We start from the raw sequence: 22,221 nt of genomic DNA, 5'->3' as shown, positions 1-22,221 counted from the left end.
TTGTCTTGGTGGACAAGCTTGTGGTTTCGAGTTCGCTCTGGCCGTACACTCTTCTGTCCGCGTGTGTTTTGTGTTCAGTGTAGCAAGCGGTTTGTGTTTATTTTGGCCGTGTGCTTTCATGTCATGTATGTCTTGTGCTGTGTGGACACGCAGGCGTGTTCGTGTCAAGTTTGGGCACATGGCTTGTGATTGTGTTCACTGGTTCACTAAACAGCCTTTAACCCTCTGAGGTCTGAGCTGTTTTCTGGCCCTGGAGGTGTTCTGACATGCTCTGACATTTGTGTTTTTTTCTGTTACTAGTGACATTTTCATGGCTAAAGTCTAATTACACTGTATTCAGCACAAACTCTGCTACAATAATATATCAGCAGCATGTATGTAAAAGTTTGTAGTTTTGAGATAATGACATTTATGCGTGGTTTGTGAAAATACAAAAAAAAATTCTCACTGAAATAAGGCCATGAAACCCATACTGATTATTTCTTCACAAGACTTTTGAAAATTGTATGACATAGCCTAGAATATTTGCTCCAAAACTATGTGAAAAGCACCCTGACTGCTCATTCAGATAAGACAATATATTGATTTAAAATTTCTAAGACGTGTTTTGTGTGACAAAGCCATATGCGAAGAGGCGTGATCATCTCATTAATATGTACGCTTTTAACACCTGAGAAAGACAAAGACACTCCCCTAACTGCCCTATTAGGAGCGACCATTTTTTTTTTAAGAAAAGGGATGAATCAAAATTGTGTGTATACACACACACACACACACACACACACACACACACACACACACACACACACACACACACACACACACACACACACACACACACACACACACACACACACTTACAAAATCTGTGTGGGGGACTCTCTACAGACGTAATAGTTCTTATACTGTACAAATTGTATATTCTATCCCCTTACACTAACCCTACCCCTAAACCTACCCATCACAGAAAACCTTCTGCATTTTTACAATTTAAAAAAAACTAATTCTGTATGATTTATAAGCTTGTTTCCTCATGGGTACCTCAATTTACTTCCCCGCGGTGACATGAGTCCCCTTGAGTCTGTGTGCATTCAAGTTGAAGTTCCCATGCACCGGGATAGAAAAATATGCACACACATACTCACACGTGTGTGTGTGTGTGTGTGTGTGTGTGTGTGTGTGTGTGTGTGTGTGTGTGTGTGTGTGTGTGTGTGTGTGTGAGTGTGTGTGTGTACAATAACATATCATATGTATATAATATATGCATCCGATGTAGGATTTTCAGTTACTTTTGTAAACATTGTAAACATTCATATTTGGCCCCTCTACTCCTGACATCATATCAGTTGACAGAATACACGCAGTCCAACCTGCATCATCATCACATGAGACAGCACCTCGAGAGCGGGAACTAACTGCGGGAAGATAAGTAACGAGGTGTTTTGCAAATTTTTTTTCAAATATTGTGTTTATCATGCATAAATGGCATTTCTGTGTGCAACGAACAGTTAGGCTAATCATTTGATGACTGACTGTAATTTGCGAGTTGTTTACCCATCTTCAGTCTAGCTTGCTATAATAAACAATAATTACGCGTCATCATTAAAACGTAATTACAATGCCTAGTAATATGTCGAGTTACAGACAGCAGTCAATAAGACAATAGCAACATTAGCAAATAGCACAGATGACACTTGCCAAAGGTTGCAGCCCAGAAACTTTCCAAGCACAGCAATAGAATTATAAAATAAGAGGACAATATCTACATCTATCTCATATTGTTACAGAGGAGGCTCCCGTACCGCCTCCCCCGAACCACCGGAGGGATCCGTCTCCGGAATATTAATCATCCTTACCGAACTCAAATTCCCATCATGCCTCTTACCTGGGACTGATTGCACAACACACCTGCACCTCATTCACACACACACATAAAAGCCACTTCCACACATCACTTCTCTGTGAAGTCTTGATTTGCCCTGGCCATCATTTCTGAGCGGTATTCCCCGTGTTTTCTTTGTACTCTGACCTTGGACCGATTATCTCGTTTCCGATTGTTCTCTGCCTGCCCTCACTTGGATTGTTTATTGGACCTTGCTTCTTGCCACCTGCCTCGACCTCTGCCTGTCATTCTGGTTTGTCTCTGCATTGTCTCCATTGCCCTGTTTGCTGTTGATTATCCTGCCTTTGACTATTCTTAATAAAAGTTGCAAATGGATCTCACTGAGTCTGATGATTCGCAACAGAAGACTTCGCCACCCAACGATCCAGCAGCAGTCATGCAGCTATCTACAGAACTATCAGCCCAAGCTTCACAGTTGGCACTGCATCACCATCAGCTGAGCCATCTCACATCTCTCACAGAGGAGCTCATTCAATCCCTACAAAGTCTCTGTGTGTCATCAGCGAACGCCCCCGCTGATCAGCCACAAAATGTCTCTCCACCTACTGTGAGTCCTCCAGTCAACCCTCGTCTTGCATTCCCTGAAAAATGATCCGGTACCCCAACGAAGTGCAAAGGTTTTCTGCTACAGTGCACACTCTTCGTTGATCAACAACCGTCACTTTACTCTACTAATTCAAGCTGAATAGCGTTTGTCTGTTCACTACTCACTGGAAGAGCTTTAGAGTTTAGCAGCCATATCAACCTGTAGCCCAAGACTGGTTGCCCACTGAAGCTAAGCAGGGCTGAGCCTGGTTAGTACCTGGATGGGAGACCTCCTGAGAAAACCAGGTTGCTGCTGGAAGAGGTGTTAGTGAGGCCAGCAGGGGGTGGTCTGTGTGGGACCTAACGCCCCAGTGTAGTGATCGGGACACTATACTGTCAAAGAGCACCGTCCTTCGGATGAGACGTTCAACCAAGGTCCTGACTCTCTGTGGTCATTAAAAATTCCAGGATGTCCTTCAAAAAAGAGTAGGGGTGTAACCCCGGCATCCTGGCCAAATTCGCCCCTTGGCCTCTGTCCATCATGGCCTCCTAATCATCCCCATATACTGATTGGCTTCATCACTGTCTCCTCTCCACCAGTAAGCTGGTGTGTGGTGGGCGTTCTGGCGCAATATGGCTGCCGTCGCATCATTCAGGTGGATGCTGCACATTGGTGGTGGTTGAGGAGATTCCCCCTTCCATGTAAAGTGCTTTGAGTACCCAGAAAAGCGTTATATAAATGTAATGAATTAGGAGTGGGCTACAGCTGTCTGGAGGCCTGATGGGTCTTATTTCTCCACCTTCAGGACTTTTCTCCAACAATTTCGCAATGTTTTCGAACATCCCACTGAAAGAGGGAATGTCGGCGAGCAACTGTTAAATCTTTCCCAGGGAAGGAGAACAACTGCCGAGTACGCTCTCACCTTCCGCACTCTCGCAGCTCAAACCAACTGGGTGGAGGACACACTGAAGACCCTATTCAGGAAGGGATTAACCACCGAATTACAGTCTGAATTAGCCTGCCGGGATGAAGATAAAAGCCTGAACGAATACATTTCGAATACCTTGCCATTCAAGTAGATAATCTAATCCATTCTCGACGCTCAGCTCGAGCACCACCCCGCTACTCTCATGAAACCACCACCACACACAAACCCATGCAACTAGGTTTCACTTACCTGAAGAACATGAACGCCGAATGCAGAATCATCTGTGCCTTTATTGTGGTCAGCCAGGACACATGAAATCTTCCTGCCCAGTTCGCCCTGCATCCAACTCTCAGTCGGTGAGTGCCAATGCCAAATATAACACACTGGCATGCAGTTTCACACTACTAGTTCATCTGCTTATCCAGAATAAAGTCATTTCTACAACTGCTCTACTAGATTCAGGAGCAGCTGGGAACTTCATCTCTCATGAGTTTGCTTCACTGTACCAACTAAAATGAATCCCCTGTAATTCCTCCCTGACAGTGGCCGACCTCTCGGAGGAGGAAAAGTTCACCGTCTCACCGAAGAAGTCGAAATGCAGATTGGTACCCTACACTCTGAAACTATCAAGTTTTACGTCATCCATGCTCCTCATCACTCCATCATTCTCGGTCTACCTTGGTTATGCACCAGTAATCCTCACATCTCTTGGAGAGGGCCAAATCATTCAATGGGATACCAATCAAGATCGCTGCCTTTCTAAAGTCTCTCGAGTTTCCCATCACATCCCAGATACCTCCGCACCAGATCCTGAAGAGTTAAACTAACCATCCAGGTATGCAGATCTCACCGAAGCCTTCAGCAAGAAAAAAGCTTCTCAACTCCCTGAACACCGCTCAATTGACTGTGCCATAGATCTCATTCCCGGTACCACACCTCCCAAGAGAAGGATATTTCCTTTGTCTCAACCCGAATCCGAAGCCATGAAACACTACATTGAAGAGGAAGTAGCCAAGGGTTTTATCAGACCCACAACTTCACCGGCATCCGCCTGATTCTTCTTTGTGAAAAAGAAAGATGGAGGTTTACGACAATGTATTGGCTATCGTGGACTGAATGACAACACAATCAAGTTCAGGTACCCATTACCTCTTGTTCCAGCCGCTTTAGAACAGCTCCGCCAAGTACTATATTAAACTGGATCTACGCAATGCTTATAACCTGATTCGTATCCGCGAGGGCGGTGAGTGGAAAACTGCATTCTCTACCACTAGTGGGCACTATGAGTACTTGGTTATGCTCTTCGGCCTAGATAACAGTCCATCTGTGTTCCAGTCATTCATGAACGACATCTTTTGGGACATGCTGGATAGATGGGTAATCGTATACATAGATGATATCTTAATCTACTCAGCTCCATGGAAGAACACATCCGTCATGTCAGGCTAGTCCTGAAATGCCTCATGCAATACCAACTCTACGCCAAATCTGAAAAATGTGAGTTTCATCAAACAAGCACGTCGTACTTGGGATAAGTTATCAGTCAGGAGGGGGTAGCCATGGATGAAAGGAAGGTCAAGGCGGTCTTGGACTGGCCATTACCCCAAACTGTCAAAGAACTACAACGTTTCCAGGGGTTTGCAAACTTCGACAGGCATTTTATCAGAAACTTTAGTGCTGTTGCCGCTCCCTTAACCGCTATGACTAAACGTCACACTGCTCGTCTGAACTGGTCCACAGAGTCACGTCAAGCATTCAATGAGCTAAGAACACGATTCCCGTCAGCTCCCATCCTACGACATCCAGATCCCGAACGACAATTTATAGTGGAAGTAGATGCCTCCAACAAAGGGGTAGGAGCAATATTATCACAACGTGAAGGTAATCCAGCGAAGATGTACCCATGTGCTTTCTTTTCACGAAAATTAACATCCGCTGAACGTAACTACGACGTGGGCAATCGTGAACTGTTGGCCATGAAACTGGCCCTAGAAGAGTGGCGACACTGGCTGGAGGGAGCAACTCAACCATTTATCATTCTCACTGACCACAAGAATCTCGAGTATCTCCGATCAGCTAAAGATCTGAATCCCCATCAAGCCAGGTGGGCATTGTTCTTCACAAGATTTAATTTTACTGTGACCTATCGACCGGGCACCAGGAACATTAAAGCCGATGCTCTCTCGTCAAACAGAAGAGAAAGTTCAAACCTTCACCAATGATAACATCATTCCAGAAAACCTGCTGGTGGCCCCAGACAATGGGATATCATCACCGAGATCGAACAATCCAACATCCAAGTGACACCTCCCTCCGAATGCCCAGCAAACCTCCTTTTCGTTCCAGAACCCCTGCGTCCACGACTCTTCGATCAGGTACACTCAACACCGAGTTCAGGTCATCCCGGAATCACGGCTACGACCCATTTACTTAGAAACCACTTCTGGTGGCCAACCCTGCTGCATGCATACTACCAAGCATGTTCAGAACTGCATCAACTGCAACACCTCCAAATCTCACAGACAACTACCTGCTGGCCTCTTAACTCCACTGCCGACACCTCATCGACCCTGGTCTCACATCGCCATAGACTTTATCACTGACCTACCCAACTCACAAGGACACACCACCATTGTTGATCGATTCTCCAAGGCTTGCCGGTTAATCCCACTGCCCAAACTTCCCACAGCACTTGAAACGGCTGAGCTCCTCTGTAACCATGTGTTCCGCTTCTATGGCTTACCCGAGGATATAGTGTCAGACCGGGGACCTCAGTTTACATCCAGGGTTTGGGCTGCGTTCTTCAAGCATCTTAAAGTTAACATCAGTCTCACCTCCGGTTATCACCCCCAATCCAATGAACAAACTGAGTGTCTGAACCAGGACATCATCCGATCTTTCGTTCTTACTGTCAACATCAACAATCGGAGTGGAGCAGATACCTGTTTTGGGCCGAATACAGCCAGAACTCTCTTGTCAAACCCGCCACTGGCATGACCCCCTTCAAATGTATTCTGGGCTTTCAACCTCCACTATTCCCTTGGTCTGGCGAACCTACTGATCTACCATCCGTCACTGAATGGCTGCAAAGAGCGAGGAGGTTTGGAACCAGGCTCACACTCACTTACTTCATGCAGTCAGTCGTCAGGAACAACAAGCCAACCGTCACCGCCGTCCTTCTCCAGAGTACAACCCCGGCCAATGGGTTTGGCTTTCCACCAGAGACCTAAGACTCCGACTTCCATGCCGCAAACTCAGTCCCAGGTGTGTTGGCCCGTTCCAAATTATTAGACAGATTTCTCCTGTATCATTTTGATTAGACCTACCCGCTAATTATTGTCTTTCTCCCACATTCCATGTTTTCATTCAGAAACCTGCCAGTGAACCGAGAGGAGTGCTGGAGGAGGGAGCCACATCACAGACTCCCCCAACCGGCGTCGTCTGCCTCCTCGCGTCAGGAGCCGCTCGCAGGGGGAGGGCTCCTGTACCGCCTCCTCTGCACCACCGGAGGGATATTAATCATCCTTACCGAACTCAAATTCCCATCATGCCTCTCACCTGGGACTGATTGCGTAACACACCTGCACCTCATTCACACACACACATAAAAGCCACTTCCACACATCACTTCTCTTCGAAGTCTTGATTTTCCCTGGCCATTTGAGCGTTATTCCCCGTGTTTTCTTTGTACTCTGACCTTGGACTGTTTATCTCGTTTCTGATTGTTCTCTGCCTGCCCCGACTTGGATTGTTTATTGGACCTTGCTTCTTGCCGCCTGCCTCGACCTCTGTCTGTCATTCTGGTTTGTCTCTGCATTGTCTCCATTGCCCTGTCTGCTGTTGATTATCCTGCCTTTGACTATTCTTAATAAAAGCTGCTACTGGATCTCACTGAGTCTGATTACAGTCTATGCATTAGCCATGTTGTCTTTATCATGTGACCTACCAGCATCAGTTGCGTCACTTCAATGCCATTCACAAATCCTCTCCCAAGGCTAATGGTATAGTAAAATGTCCATCTTATGCGCACTGAGAATATCACTGGAATTAATAGGTCATCCAGGTACTTTTTGCCTACTCTTTTATCAGTACTGTGAAATCGGACATACTACTTTTGTCACATTGTCATAGTAGTGAAGTATGCCATTTCGGATGCAGCCAAGGTCTTTGTAGACACAAACACCATCACACACTTCTAGTGGATCATGAGTAATGACTGAGAGGGATCATTTTTGTATGAGCCTATACCTGCATATTGCACCCTTTAAACAGCAGACTGGCTGAATAAAAATGCAAATTCACTATCTGACAGTAGGTGGCGCTTATGGAACAGAATAAATACAACTGATACCCTGGTAACCCCTGTATACAAAGCAGTTGCGCTTATTAGAATGGCGACGAGTTTGCTGGTGATATAAACACCATAATGTAAACAATGTCTTAATTCATCAACAGTAGATCATAAGAAGTAGGCAATTGCCTGGTACAAATCTGCACCATTCATTGATTGCGAACTGCTCTGAAACCATGAGCCTGTAGAACGTGCAACAGTGTCATGTATTTACTTTGAAACGTGTAGCGTTCCCAATTAATTAAATCATAGCCTTTTGAAGTTCAACAATCACACTAGGCCATTTCACTTTTCCTGTTTTTCTGTCCCAAATTTAAGACCTCTTGAAATTATAATAAATGTATAAACTTTTTTGTATTCAATTTAAGCCATTCAAGACCCGCGGCAACCCTGCTTAATGTGGCCGCCTCAAATTAATCTTTAAAAAGATATTTTGAAGAATGTTGTAACTGTTGCTTTTCATGCAGTTGAACTGTAGGGTCCAAAGCAACACTGAGAAAGAAAGGTTTGGAACAACATGAAGGTGAGTAGGGTGAACTACCTCTTTAATGTTACACACTAAACTACCCAATGTGTCCAGTAAAATAGTTTGATAGTACATTCTACTTACCTTCAATAGCAAAGGGTTTACCAACTGTCAGCAGCTTGCAGTCGGCATCAATGGACACCTCATAGTCCAGCAGGGCTTTGTCCATGATAAAAGCATCAAGTTGAGGCGGATCTGTCCTTCACAACATAAAAAGAGGGGGGGCTACAAAACTACACACACAGGCAAGCACACACTCTCATTAAACATGCACAGTATGATTCCGGTGCAAATGGAACACAGACATCATTTGTCTAAGCTAAATGTTCATAAACTGCAGTGGCGGTCATAAATCAGCAACTACGCTAAACCACATGCAAGCTGAATAGAGCCCGAAAAGGACTTTTAATGGTTTGTGACACCTTAAGGGCAGCGGTCCACCCTTACTTAATTTAATGATTAAGAAAAAGATGTCATTTATCAAAAAATTCAGCCAGCAGCACATTTGAAATTAAACATATTTAGAAGCACTTTTGGTTGATAATTACAGTGACCGGGAGGGGACATGTTCGGTTCACTTAGTTTTGTCGTGGCCACAACATATAAACTTGTGGGAACGTGATATTAAGTCGTGGGAACGTCTTAATATCTCGTGGGCACGAGATCGTATGTTGAGGGAACGACATCCGTTTCTCGTGGCCACAACTTAATATGTTGAGGGAATGACATCCGTTTCTCGTGGCTACGAGTTTTATAAAACGTGGGAACCAAATCTTCACACGCTTGTCCGGGCTCCTCCTTTTACCCCGGTCATAATTTACTTTGTTATTTGTTCATTTAAGTTTCTCATAATTTGTTTTTGTTTATTGCCTTTACGGGACTTTTAGTGACCCGAGTATTTCATTGAAACCAGCAAATTTCCGACGAAAAAGCCCACTCAACTTAAGAATGTGCTTCAGGTGTCTTTCACTTATAATGTACCCATGTCTTAATTCCAGAGAACGCACTATATCTTTATATGACATTCCTAATTCAAAGTAAAATGTTTTTCATCTGTCATCTCCATCTCCGACTGCTGTATTCAGTATTGACAGTATTACATGGTTACAGTATTGACCGGTGTGGTACCCTCAACATAATTCGTGGCCACGAGAAATAGATGTCGTTCTCTCAAAATATGAAGTCGTGGCCACGAGAAAAATATATCGTTCCCTCAACATATGATCTCGAGGCCACGAGATAATGATGTCGTTACCTCAACAAAATTATCTCGTGGCCACAATTTATTATCACGTTCCCACTACTTAATATGACGTTCCCACAAATTAATATCTCGTGGCAACAACATATTATCACGTTCCCATAAGTTTATATGTTGTGGCCAAGACAAAACTAAGTGAACCGAACATGTCCCCTGCCGGTCACCGTAGATAATAACATTTCTTTTCCCACACATTTTATCAGTGTAATCCCAATCTGGCAAATCAAAATGATTATTGACAAATGAAAACTATTAACATATTACCACCAGTATATTCTTTTAAATATGACATTTTCTTAATAGAGTACAAATAAAACTGCATATAAACACCATCAAAGGGCAAAAACAGACATACTGTGGCATACATTTGAAAATAAAATATTTCAGAAATGAATTGCTTTGCTGGTTCATTGCGATACATATGGTCACTGATACCTCTGATCCTCTTCTCAAAATTAAAAAAGGATTAAAGAGTTTTCAGCCAATTTAAATACTTCATGGATCTTTGACTCTTTTGAAGACGTTTGTCTCTTTTAAGTTTTTCTTCCAATTACATTCCGAATGATACATCCAAATATTAAATGAAGCAACTTCTATGCCATGATTTCAGGCTTAATTCTGCCATCTGTCATACAGACTCAAACCTTTACTAAGGAATTATGGAAGGAAGTGAGATGCGCTGACTCTCAAAATGTTAATATTTCTGCTGTTCCTTCTAAATTCATCTCTAGTGTGAGTGCAAACTAGGCTAGAAAAAATTCAAGTTATGTGGTTTGCTTTCAAACTTGTTAATTAGGCTTTATATAAAAATCACATAAGAATTTTTAATTCTTTAATTTTTAATTTTAATTCAAAAAATAATTTTTATATAGCCCAAAAATAAATAAATATTTAAATAAATAAACAAACAAAAGCACACTCTTCAGAATTTGGTATGTGTGTGACAGACTGTGTCACTGCAGCTGGCAGGAAACAACAAACCACTCGCCTGGCGAGCAGCAGTGAGAGGGAATCTCAGAACTTAGACTCAAATATGCTGAGAGAAAAAAATGCTTCAGGCAAACACCTCATTTTAATGACAGCATTTTTCAAAAATTGAATTCATTTGGCCGAGATATTGACACCTCTAGTGGTATTGTCAACCAGTGAGTCACTAGGGAGGATTGATATAGAAAAGACTTGAGATTCAGCATTTGCATTGTAATGAACAGGGTGCAACTGCTGTTTGAATTATTGATAACTATGCACAGTTTTTTTTTTTTCTCCATGTGTTGTAAATTTCTCTTTGTACTAATAGTGTTTGGCAGTATAACTACACCAGGGCTGCGAACCAGTCCAAAATGGTCATGCCCTTCACTCGCTAACTTCCCTCCGTCTCGTTCACTCGGATGTACGTCATTGCTTACGTTGCATGCTATGGAACGTGCTAAGCCCTTGATCACTTAGAATCCACCATGGGGTTGATTTATTTTTATTTATTTTTTCTTACAAAATTTTTAATGCAGCAGTCTATATGTATATAGGTGTGTTTGAGTTATTTAAAAAAAAAATATATATATATAAATAATTAATCATAGAGTTGTTTGTGGTGGTGTAAATTAAACGCAATATGAGTTGACGTCACAATCGTGTTGCACTGTGGTATATGGAGCTGCCTGAAGTGTACATATGAAGTAGACTAGCTCCCTCTGTCAAAATTGAGGGAGCGAGAGTCCGTCCATATAAACTTCCCTCGTCCACTTCACGAAGTGGAACACAGTTCAAAATGGTGGCAGGGATTCCCCCGAGGGGAAGTGCTTAGGGTGCTTGCTGCCATCTGCTAGATGAGTGTATTCTGTTGGGTGAATTGGTCTCTTACTTGAGAGTGGCGACCCCTTCAGGTGTGGTGGGCTCATTGAATTTCCGCATATACTCGTGCATCTCAGGAAAACTCTTTTTCATGTAATCCTCTGCACTGCTTTCCCGAACAGTGCCAAATCGGAATCCCTGAGATGGGTGATGAAGCTGAGGCCAAGGGCAAGGAAAAACAGCTACGTTTTAGATTATAGTGCATTGTTTAGCTGTGCATTTACTGAATGAGTACTGTGCCACTGTACGTCCGAATGATTACACTGTATTTTAAATACATTTATTTCTAAATGACAACATTTCGACTGTGTCTAAGTACGCTCACAGTGAATATTCAAATCTGCTTTGGCCATGCCGCTGACCCAGAGAGAGCAGATATCATGTGTAGGTATGAAATAGCTTCACAAAAAGTATTTCCAACCACACTGTATCAATATGTTTGTGTTACAATAATTAATATTATCATTGAAGTACTGGGATAAAAGTTTATAGTTCGGATATAAACACTGATGTCTACGGTAGCGAACTTGATGCTTCAAATAAAGATTGTATTGATTACATCATTACACCAGAAGGTGGCGACAAATGAGTGTTAAAAAATGTATTTGTCATTGAATCATTCATTCATGAGATTTGTTCAAAAACCCTGATTCATCCAGTAATGAAACAAGTAACTCTTTATGCGCAAGTCATTGAAGCATTCAGTCAAACCAAACCAAATTTTGTCAGAACCTCTAGTAAATTACATGTTATTTGTTATTTGTTTAACCAAATAAAGCATGAATCTAAAAAAAATCAAGAATTGTGCATCTCTAGTATTTACCAAAGTGTCTCAAAAGATCTTACCTTGGCATCATGTATTCCAGAGAGCTCTTCAAAGGTTTTTTCCCCAACCATGACTGCAGCCAGATTTGCTGTGTAACTGGACAAAACCAGCAAGCAAAATATGGCCCACAGGTTCATCAGGAAACGTCCAGTCCAACACTTGGGCGTCTTACTAGAGACTGTTCGGCCAAAGAGGATGGCGTAGCAGAGGTTGAGGGCTGAGGAATAGGAGAAGACCTTGACACGGTTACGTCCATGAGGCGTCATGCCAAAGGGACTCTTCCATTCGTAAAGGGTGAGGAAGAGCGCTGTAATATGCAGTGCTACAAAGATGCCCATCCACATGGACCAGTGCAATGGCCACATGAATGCTCCAATAGGTGCAGCCGTGTCTTTACTGCGCACCAGTATTCCCAAACTTGTGGAAAAAAATGGACTGGTAAAGTCAATCACTTTACTGCGAGCTGAGTTGATGCTGAAGCTGGTAACAGCCATATCGGCCACCCCGCTCAGCAGGTCGCCCACCAACCCCGTCCACTTCCCGCCCTTGAGTGCACCATATTTTCCATCCCCAACTATGTACAGGTCAAACTCAAAGTTCATGTCTTCTGCCAGCTTCTCCAGTAGATCAATACAGTATCCATAGCAACACTTGCTGTAATCCGGTGGCAAGAAGCTGCTGTTGCCTTGAGCCCGCTCGGAATACAAGTGATCCAGGGTTACCGAGCTGTTTGTCCCTGCATCCAGACAGTATTGCCCAGCGGGACAGTTCCCATCCTCATCTACCTCTCGAGTGAACACGAATGGGTGCTCTACCAGAGTGACCACACGCACACGACTCCCCAACACAGGAAAGCCAGCCCGCCATCTACGACCTTCCCTGCCCAACTGGCCCTCCGTGCGCTGCCGAGGGGATGAGCCCTGCCACAATTCCTGCTCCTCTACATCCAACCTACCGCCTTCCCAGCTGCCTACAGTCACCCACGTGGGCTGACCGATGGCATCACGCCGCAGACTCCAAATGTGGACCCTCTGAGAGGTGTGTACACGAGAAAGGTTGCGTTGAACGCTGACAGGGCCAGTCAACCCTACAAAGGACGTATTAGAGAGGAACCTGAGGGGGGAAGAATACAAGTGTCAAATGATGATTGGAAGAGGCCTATATTATTTGGAGAACACTATTTCTTAGCATTCCTATTTATGCCAAATTGCTCGGCTGGAGCAGAACCTTCTGGAAATATGTAACCTGAAAGCTACCATCTTTGCTCATGGGAACCTTTCGAGCCTGAATTGTCATTTTGAATGGCCATCAGTAAACAAAAATGCTTATGATGTAGCTATGATACCAGCATGAGCTAATGGCCCAAGCTAATCAGGCCTGAAAAATTACTCAGGGGGATCCCAGACAAAGACTGTGGTTTACAACTAGACATGTGGGAGTAAGTAACAGGATCGGACACAGGTTAAGCTTGCTTTATTCTTTCCAACAGCCAAACAGACAGTAAATATAACTGCGGCAGAGAGGGGAAGGCCTGGGAGAGGGATTGCCTAGCTGGGTGACTGAGACGGTCTGGCATCCGTCACACCATAAACTACAGATGTTGCTTTCACAGAGCAATATATTTGATTGTGAAACTCCCTCCCACTCTTCAGAATTACAGCCGCTCAGTCGGCAGGGCTGCTGCTCTGGTGCACAAGTCGGGTCACTTAAGGAAATGCTTTGACATTGAGCTTGAAGATTAATGTCTGGAGTCATAAATAATAAATATGACATTTGACAAATGCTGTGCTGGTTAATGAAAAACTGAGGAGAAAAGCTTAATATATAATTTGGCTCCAAACATTTATCCATAGTTCTACCTGCCACAGAAGGCAAATGGCCGATCTTAGTCCGCCAATGGGTGACAGTGTGTATCTAAAGGACATCTAATTTACAGCATGCGTGTTTCAGCTCAATTAAGAGAGCATGTTGTTATATACTTAAAAGCTCTCTTTGTCTCAACTCTTACTTTTCTGATCTTTTATATATTGAGAAGAGAGGGGCTATTGTAAGGTAAGATGGGAAAAGATATTGGAAATGAGAGAGAAATATTACTTCTATCAATCCAAGAGTGCATTGTAGGTGAAGCTACTTAGAAAATGTTGCCTAAATTATGTTTTATTAACAAAGTTTGGTAGGAACACGCTCAAATGATCTATCCATTCAGCTACAAGAGGAGGCCTATATACGCAGCTGACTCACCTATGTTCCTCGACAATTTTCTGCATCCCTCCGCCACCCCGACTCGTAACTCTCGGCTGCTTCCTATCCCTCTGGGTTTGGGCCAAATTCTGAGCTCAGAGCCCTCCCCTCGGACAGCATGCTAAATATGCCTACTCTTTTACTCTATCCGATTATTTGTAAGTGTGAACTTGTGAATCAATTTAAAGTAGTTAATCTAAAGTCAAGCTACTTTTTTTTAAATAAATATTTTACTATAAAAAGAAGACCTAAAATGCAGCACAGAACTTCTGTGAAGCAAAGCCTGTGAAATATTTCTAGAATTGGTTCATTTACATGAACAATCTGAACTGATTCACTAGAATTAATAAGAAATTTCAACATTACACATGAATATTAGTTTTAATCCACTACCCAATGCTTTGTATATAATGGGTGTCGACCAATATGGCAATCTAGCAAAATATAGGATGATTTTTCTATCTAATTGTTATTTCACAGTAATGTAAAACTGCTTAAAAAGAACAGAATTTCGATTTTACAATAGTCACCCACAGGACTCGGGTACTGTCATATACCACATCGATAATACGACAGTTTGACTAATAACTATCTTCTCACTCACTTAACTCCTCAGTGTAAGAAAAATGCATGCAAATGCAAAATTGTTGATAAAAAAATGTAAGTTATTTACTTTTATAGTATTACAATGTGGCCAAAGTCTTGCACAAGCTGCTGAGCTATGTATCACACTCCTGCAGCTATGCCCTCGCAATCGTCCGGTATTATGCAGCATGTTTGGGTCCGGTTTGCAGATTTTCAGCCTTATCCTGTTGTGATGAGAGACCCAGGCTTCCCACACAGCCACATTTCACTTCTGTTTGTTGTGAGAGATATAGTGGTGTGGGGCAGAGTGCTGGCATGATCCACACAAAATGACGGGCCTGCATGGTAGGCGTGTGCCAGAGCTTTCGATAAGAGTGATCCCTCCTCAGGGAAAGGCAACTGAGGGGAAGTCATAAATAAAGCTTAAAGCTCTAAAGCATGTCTGCATTCCAGCTGAGTGTCTGGGCAAACACCAGTAATTTGCGCAGCAAGAGAAAGTGGCCGTGCGCCTGTCCTTAAGCATGACACTAGCTGTCTGGAACATCTCATCCAGATGGTAGGATGTTCTACTGATGAGTATTGAGAATAAAACATCAAAGCCATTTATTCTCTAAACATATGTTACATTTAATAAAGTGTAAAATGTGCCAGTTTTATTCCTGTTTATCAGTTATTGATGACTTTTTGAAGAATCGAATTTGTCAATCCAATTATTTATGTATGAAATACCAATCTATTTTTATAAAAGCAGTTAATTTAGCACATAAATAGGTGTCTGTAGGGGTGGGTTGGGCACAACCTATCGCGGGGCAAGTTATAACACATGGTTTAAAATTTTCCACACATGCCAGCATGACAAAACTTAGTATGTTTACTAGTTGCCATTTCAAAAATATACAGAGAAAAAAAATTGCACCAAAATTCTAAAATCTTTGGAAGATATCACTGAATATTTATTTAACCATAGCAAAAGTACATTTCCTCATGAAGTTACTTTTTCATCTCAGTTTTTATAAAATGAGACAAATCTGCTATTATTTTAATCTCCAACCTGTTATTTAACAGAATAACACTTTAGCACTTTGTTTCGGCCCATTTGTGTTCGAAATAATGCCACATCAGTTCATTCTTCGATTTAGCTTGAAGTATATCAGGGCCTTAATTGTTTCTGTAATTATTTAGTTTCAGCTCTATGCTACATTAAAAACTGTTTTTATATTTGCCACTTTGATGTGGCTTCTTTGAAGAATTAAATCACTTCTAATTTAATTGTAAAAATAAGAAGGCCTCCTGCAATACTGCTGTGCTGTGTACACTGATGCATACATTACACCCTGGTTCTAAATCAATACAAAAGCTAAACAGACTGTATTGGAACATACCATTTCACAAAATATAATAATTTTTTTTATCTTGAGGGTTCAGGGTGCTCTGTTGGAAGAAACTGAAGAGCTTGCTGTCCTTTCTGTCAGGGTACATTTGCCATGGCTGTTGAAATGTACATTTTGACAAGCATGTTTCAAAAAGCATTCTGAAATGTATGCATAAAGCATGTAACACTATACTTACAAGATGTATGGCAACTTTTCTCAAGAATAAATAATAAATAGATACATTTATCTTGTGGTCTAACATGGTGCCAACATTGATGCTACAGTAGCTGGTGGACTAGCCTCACCATGCTGTTCACTAGCATTACTGCAAGGTGCACCCCATTTCACACAATATTCTACACCAGGTCTGTAAAGTTGGATACTTTATGGATACTTTGGAGTAAAATACATAAAGTTTATGAATTCAACGGTCACAGCTTTGTCTATGTAATGGAAGGGGCTAAACATGCTAACACTAATAAAAGCATATCAGGTGCCTTTGAAAAGCCATTTAGCTTAAAATGGAAAATTACAAATTCATCAAATGTTAAGTGTATCATACACTTTATGGCATGACAATATACTTTATGGGATATTTTTGGAATTTTTTTTGGAACATTTGGAACTCAACTGTGATGAAACTGGTTAGCTGTTAGATACTTAAGAAGTTTGTTGGGGACCTGCACCCAAAATACAACACAACTTTTTAACAGGTTACATACTGAACTGACTGATAAACTGAGAGAATATGGATTTACCTGGCAATGTACTGTCCTGATGAGGGCAGCTCGTGTTTGTTCGGTTTGTCAAAACAGTTTACCATATTTTGGATGAGGGCTAGATCAGGCCGTACGACCGTTGCTGCACTAACAGCTCGGTTGACCAATTGCAGGGCATCATGAATGTAGAGGTCTAGTGGTTTGCGGTCAACCTCTCCATAAGCCAGCAGTCCTAAAGGCAGGCCAATAGAATGAAGGGTGTCTGGGCTTAAAGGATGTCCCATAATCCAATGTACAGTGGGCAATGTCAACCCCAGGTCTTGCGCACTGCGCAGAACAGAAGAGGCACACTCCGGGTCGGCCCCAAAAAGCAGGACCGAGGCAGGAGGAGGATGGTCCTGATTAAAGTGCTCAGAGAGGAAGTCAGAAATGTTAGCAATGTGAGGTATGCTGTGGGAAAGGTTCAGGGCGGATCGAAGTTGCCAGTGTGAGGGTCCCCAGCCAGAGCGGCTTTGGAGCTCCAGGAGATCCAGAAGACCAGCGTCCTCCCAGCCTTGGCAAAGCACTGCCATACTCTCTTCCCAGCCACTGCGCTGCAGAACATCTAGAAGCAGCTCCACCAGTACTGAAGGGGGCATACGAGTTGTCATCTGCAAGTGGAAGCGATTCTAAAAACAGAACAAGCACAGAAAGACAATATGGTCATCAAATTATTAGTTCTTAATGTGACTTTATTGCAACTTTATTTGTCGTAATTGTGACTTTAGATCTCAAAATACTTTTTTATTATTTTTATTTCTCATAGTTGCGAATTGAGGTCTTCCAATTGTGACTTTTTATCTTTATTTCTTGCAATTGCAACTCTTTTTCTTGTAATTCCAACTTTAGGTCTCGCAATTGTGAATTTTTGTCATTATTATTCACAATTACGACTTTGAATATCACAGTTGTGACTTTTTATCTTTATTTCCTATAATTGCCAGTCTATCTCTCATAATTGTGACTTTAGATCTCACAGTTGTGACTCTTAATCTTTATTTCTCGTAAATTGTGATGTTAGGTCTCAAAATTGTCACTTTTTATTTATCGCAATTGCAACTTTATTTAATTATAATTAATTATAATTTGTTACATTTATATAGCGTTTTTCTCTGCACTCAAACCCCCGTTTTCACAGACTAAGTTCACAGACCGGTTTAAGATAGTCCTAGACTAATGTTTGAGCTGTTTTAACTGAAAGCAACTTGCACTGAAATATAATAATATGTCAGTGCTATTGTTTGTCTCAAGATGCACACCAGTAATGTTTTGTCTAAGGCACGTTTATAAAAGCTACTTAAATGTCCAAATTTAACTAAAGCCTAGTCTTGGCTTAATCTAAGCCCTGTCTGTGAAACCGGGCCAAAGTGCTTAAAGGGGTGGTTGATTATGATCTTTAGTTAGTGTGTAATGTTGCTGTTTGAGCATAAACAACATCTGCAAAGTTACAATGCTCAAAGTTCAAAGCAAAGGGAGATATTTGCTTTTAAAGGAATTGCTTTTTAAAGGAACACTCCACCGTTTTTTCATATTAAACTATGTTATTCCCTTAACTAAGATGAGTTGATACATACCTCTCTCATCTCAGTGCGTGCACTCAATCGCTCTGGCGCGCGGCGACACTTTGATAGCACTTAGCTTAGCCCAGTTCATTCATTAGGGACCAAACAGAGATGAAGTTAGAAGCGACTCACAAACACCTCCACGTTTTCCCTATTTAAATACAGTTACACGAGTAGTTACACGACCAAGTATGGTGACACAAAATAAAACGTGGTGCTTTTCTAAGCGGGTAAAAAGGCTAAATATAATGTATGGCGGAATAGCACTTGGGAGCACTTCGACTTGCGCAGTAAAAAGTCACTCCTGAAAAATCCTCTCCCCCTCTCCTCTGTCATTAGAACCAACGTGACTTTTTACTGCGCGAGTCGAAGTGCTCCCAAGTGGAGGTGTTTGGTCGCTTCTAACTTCATCTCTGTTTGGTCCCTAATGAATGAACTGGGCTAAGCTAAGTGCTATCAAAGTGTCGCCCCGCCAGAGAGCGATTGAGTGCACGCACTGAGACGAGAGAGGTATGTATCAACTCGTCTTAGTTAAGGGAATAACATAGTTTAATATGAAAAAAACGGTGGAGTGTTCCTTTAAGGACTACAACAAACGGCTGGTAGGGACTACATGATATTCATCCTGGGTTAGTGACATCACCAACCCTAGAATTTACATAAACCCCGCCCCCTGAACAAGATTTATAGATTATCAAGACAGAATATGCTAATCAATGACTAGAAGATAACTACACATAAGCTACATAAATTCATCAACTAACCATTCAGAAATGTCCTGTTGCATTCTACATATTGTCACTTCTTCTCGAGTCTCTCCATCATTGTCTGAATCCGGTTTGAACATAAAAGGCTAAAAGTTTTGGAATTTTTCAGTGCATGTCTGTTTGAGTGCAAGCTCTTGAAGCTCCGCCCTCTGTGCCAAGAGCAGCAGCTCATTTGCATTTAAAGGAACAGCCACAAAATGGTGCATTTTTGCTCACCCTCAAAAAGTGACAATTTTAATATGCTATATAAAAATATCTGTGGGGTATTTTGAGCTAAAACTTCACATACACACTCAGGACTTCAAATACTTATTTTACATCTTGTGAAAGGGGCATTATACCACCCCTTTAACTATGGAAGGGGGGAATCTCCTCAACCACCACCAATGTGTAGCATCCACCTGGATGATGCGCCGGCAGCCATATTGCGCCAGAATGCCCACCACACACCAGCTTACTGGTGGAGAGGAGACGGAGTGATGAAGCCAATCAGTGTATATATATGGGGATGATTAGGAGGCCATGATGATGGACAGAGACCAATGGGCAAATTTGGCCAGGATGCCTGGGTTACACCTCTACTCTTTTTCGAAGGACATCCTGGGATTTGTAATGACCAGAGAGAGTCAGGTACTCGGTTTAGCGTCCCATCCAAAGGACGGTGATTGTTATAGTATAGTGTCCCCATCACTATACAGGGGGCTTTATGAACCACATAGACCATAGGGTGAGCACCCCCTGCTGGCCTCACTAACACCTCTTCCAGCAGCAACCAAGTTTTCCCAGGAGGTCTCCAATCCAGGTACTAACCAGGCTCAACCTTGCTTACCATCAGTGGGCAACCAGTCTTGTGCTACAAGGTGATAGCTGCTGGCCATGACTTTCTCAGAACTGTGACTTTAAATATCACAATTGTGACTGTTTATCTTTATTTCTCATAATTACACCTTTATTTCATATAATTTTTACTTTATAGCTCCCAAATGTGACTTTATAGCTCATATAGAATACATACATTAAGACACCAGAGTTTAGAAAGGGAGTCCTCTAAGCAATAAAATTTTATTTTGGGTAACCAAGGTCCAAAGTTACAGTATTCATTAAATGACAATTTACCCTGAAAAATTAAATGTTCTGAGAAAGTTCTGAGAAAATGGAGTCCAAAATGAGAATGGGCCGTGAGAAACATGGGAGATCTCTTTATTTTCTTGCAGATGTATTATTATCATTTTAAGCCATTGGGGTTTTTGAGCTTTAATGACAGGACAGTTGGAGGAGAGACAGGAAACAATGGGAGAGGCGAGAAGGGAACAGAAGCAGGAAAGTATCTTTAGCTGTGACTTGAGCTGTGCTGTCTGAGGTGCAGTTGTGTCTCGATCTCGATGTGCTGCCCATAAGACTATGGCTCTGACAGAAATTTCTCTAAGCTCAGGATACTAAGTGGTGATACTCTTACATGTCTCATTTAGGTATCAGTTGTGTCTTCAGATGTCTTTCTTTTTTTTTTTTTTATAGTCTTAATATTGTAAATAATATAATATTAAGGGTTACCAGTCTCAATTTATCTTCAATGCCCATTGTATATGCAGCACATTTTCCACTAGAAAAGGGATTAGAGAAGTGTAAGATGTTTAGTATAAGAGATAAATACTTAAATTTTTATCAAAAGTAACACTAGTGTACCAGTACTTCATTGTTATTGCATAACCTTTTTTTGTTTGTTTAGCATTGAAAATGTTGTCTTGTACATCTCATTTTGCATGCATGTAAATATAGGTCATGATTTTCTCTATTAAATCATTGTGCAACAAAACAACGTCTGCACTAAACAACTTCAAATATGACAATGCATGAATTGTGTTTGACTGAAATGGTGTGGATGAATGAGATTGAAGCTACCCAGAGTGAAGAAAGAAAATAGAACTCTTTCACATTTCAGATGTTTCTGCTAGACATAAATGAGGTTACATCAACATCAAATGGAGACTTTTGTTTGAGTCGCTTCTCACACTTTTCTTCTGAGACAAAAACAAATCTAACACTCTCACAATAGTCTCCTTTAAAGTTTTAGAAAAGATCTCAACAGCATCACATACTGTGCTCAGAGTTTTCTCCTAAACTAAAGACTCTGGGGTTATCACATTTGTGTCCTCTAAAGTTTCAGAAGAGATCTCAGACACATCACACACAGTGCTCAGATTCTTCTCCTTAAACTAATGACTCTGAGGGTCTCACATTTATCTCCTCTAAAGTTTAGAAGAGATCTCAACAACTTTACAAATCAAATGTCTCAGTATGAACTCAAAGATTGCTACCATATAATATACTGTATATGAATAATCAAATTGGTCAAGGATTGAGTCATAATACATTTAATGTGCCTTTCAGCAAAGTAATCTCCAGGGTTACTGTTCCTTTAGTAAGACCTTTATAAGTTAGTTTTGATAAGAGCATCAGGTACATGACTATTTCCAAGAACAAATGATGTGCCCTATGCACATAAACTGTACAGCTCCATTCTCCTATTGTGTGTCAGCAATTAAGATTAACGTTAACCTTATTTCTGCATAACTCACTCTTAATATATGCTTAAACTCTGAATTTATGGATTGTTTTTTACTTTGGAGCATTTGAAGTACTTGACTAGGTGCACAATTTGTAAAGTTGTTGAGGTTTCTTCTAAACTTTAAAAGAGACAAATGTGAGAGCTCCTCTAGCTGAGAAAAATCTGAGCCTATGTATGATGTTGTTTAGATCTTGTCTAAA

At 41.6% G+C, this 22,221-nt stretch overlaps 1 protein-coding gene across 1 annotated transcript in view; it reads right to left on the bottom strand.

Annotated features, from left to right (window-relative positions):
* The window catches only part of grin3bb (glutamate receptor, ionotropic, N-methyl-D-aspartate 3Bb), a 98,864-nt gene that overhangs the window by 30,499 nt on the left and 46,144 nt on the right, over positions 1 to 22,221 (bottom strand). The window contains exons 2-5 of the mRNA XM_082156729.1: positions 17,127 to 17,755; positions 12,190 to 13,282; positions 11,354 to 11,499; positions 8,319 to 8,434 (exon numbers count right to left, since the gene is read on the bottom strand). Coding sequence (XP_082012855.1) covers positions 8,319 to 8,434; positions 11,354 to 11,499; positions 12,190 to 13,282; positions 17,127 to 17,755 — 1,984 coding nt within the window. The remainder of the gene's footprint in view (positions 1 to 8,318; positions 8,435 to 11,353; positions 11,500 to 12,189; positions 13,283 to 17,126; positions 17,756 to 22,221) is intronic.

The sequence above is a fragment of the Leuciscus leuciscus genome (genome assembly GCF_965113295.1).
Source record: "Leuciscus leuciscus genome assembly, chromosome: 23".
Classification (NCBI taxonomy): domain Eukaryota; kingdom Metazoa; phylum Chordata; class Actinopteri; order Cypriniformes; family Leuciscidae; genus Leuciscus; species Leuciscus leuciscus.
Note: the sequence above shows the minus strand (reverse complement) of the source record. Positions and strands in the feature narration are given on the sequence as shown.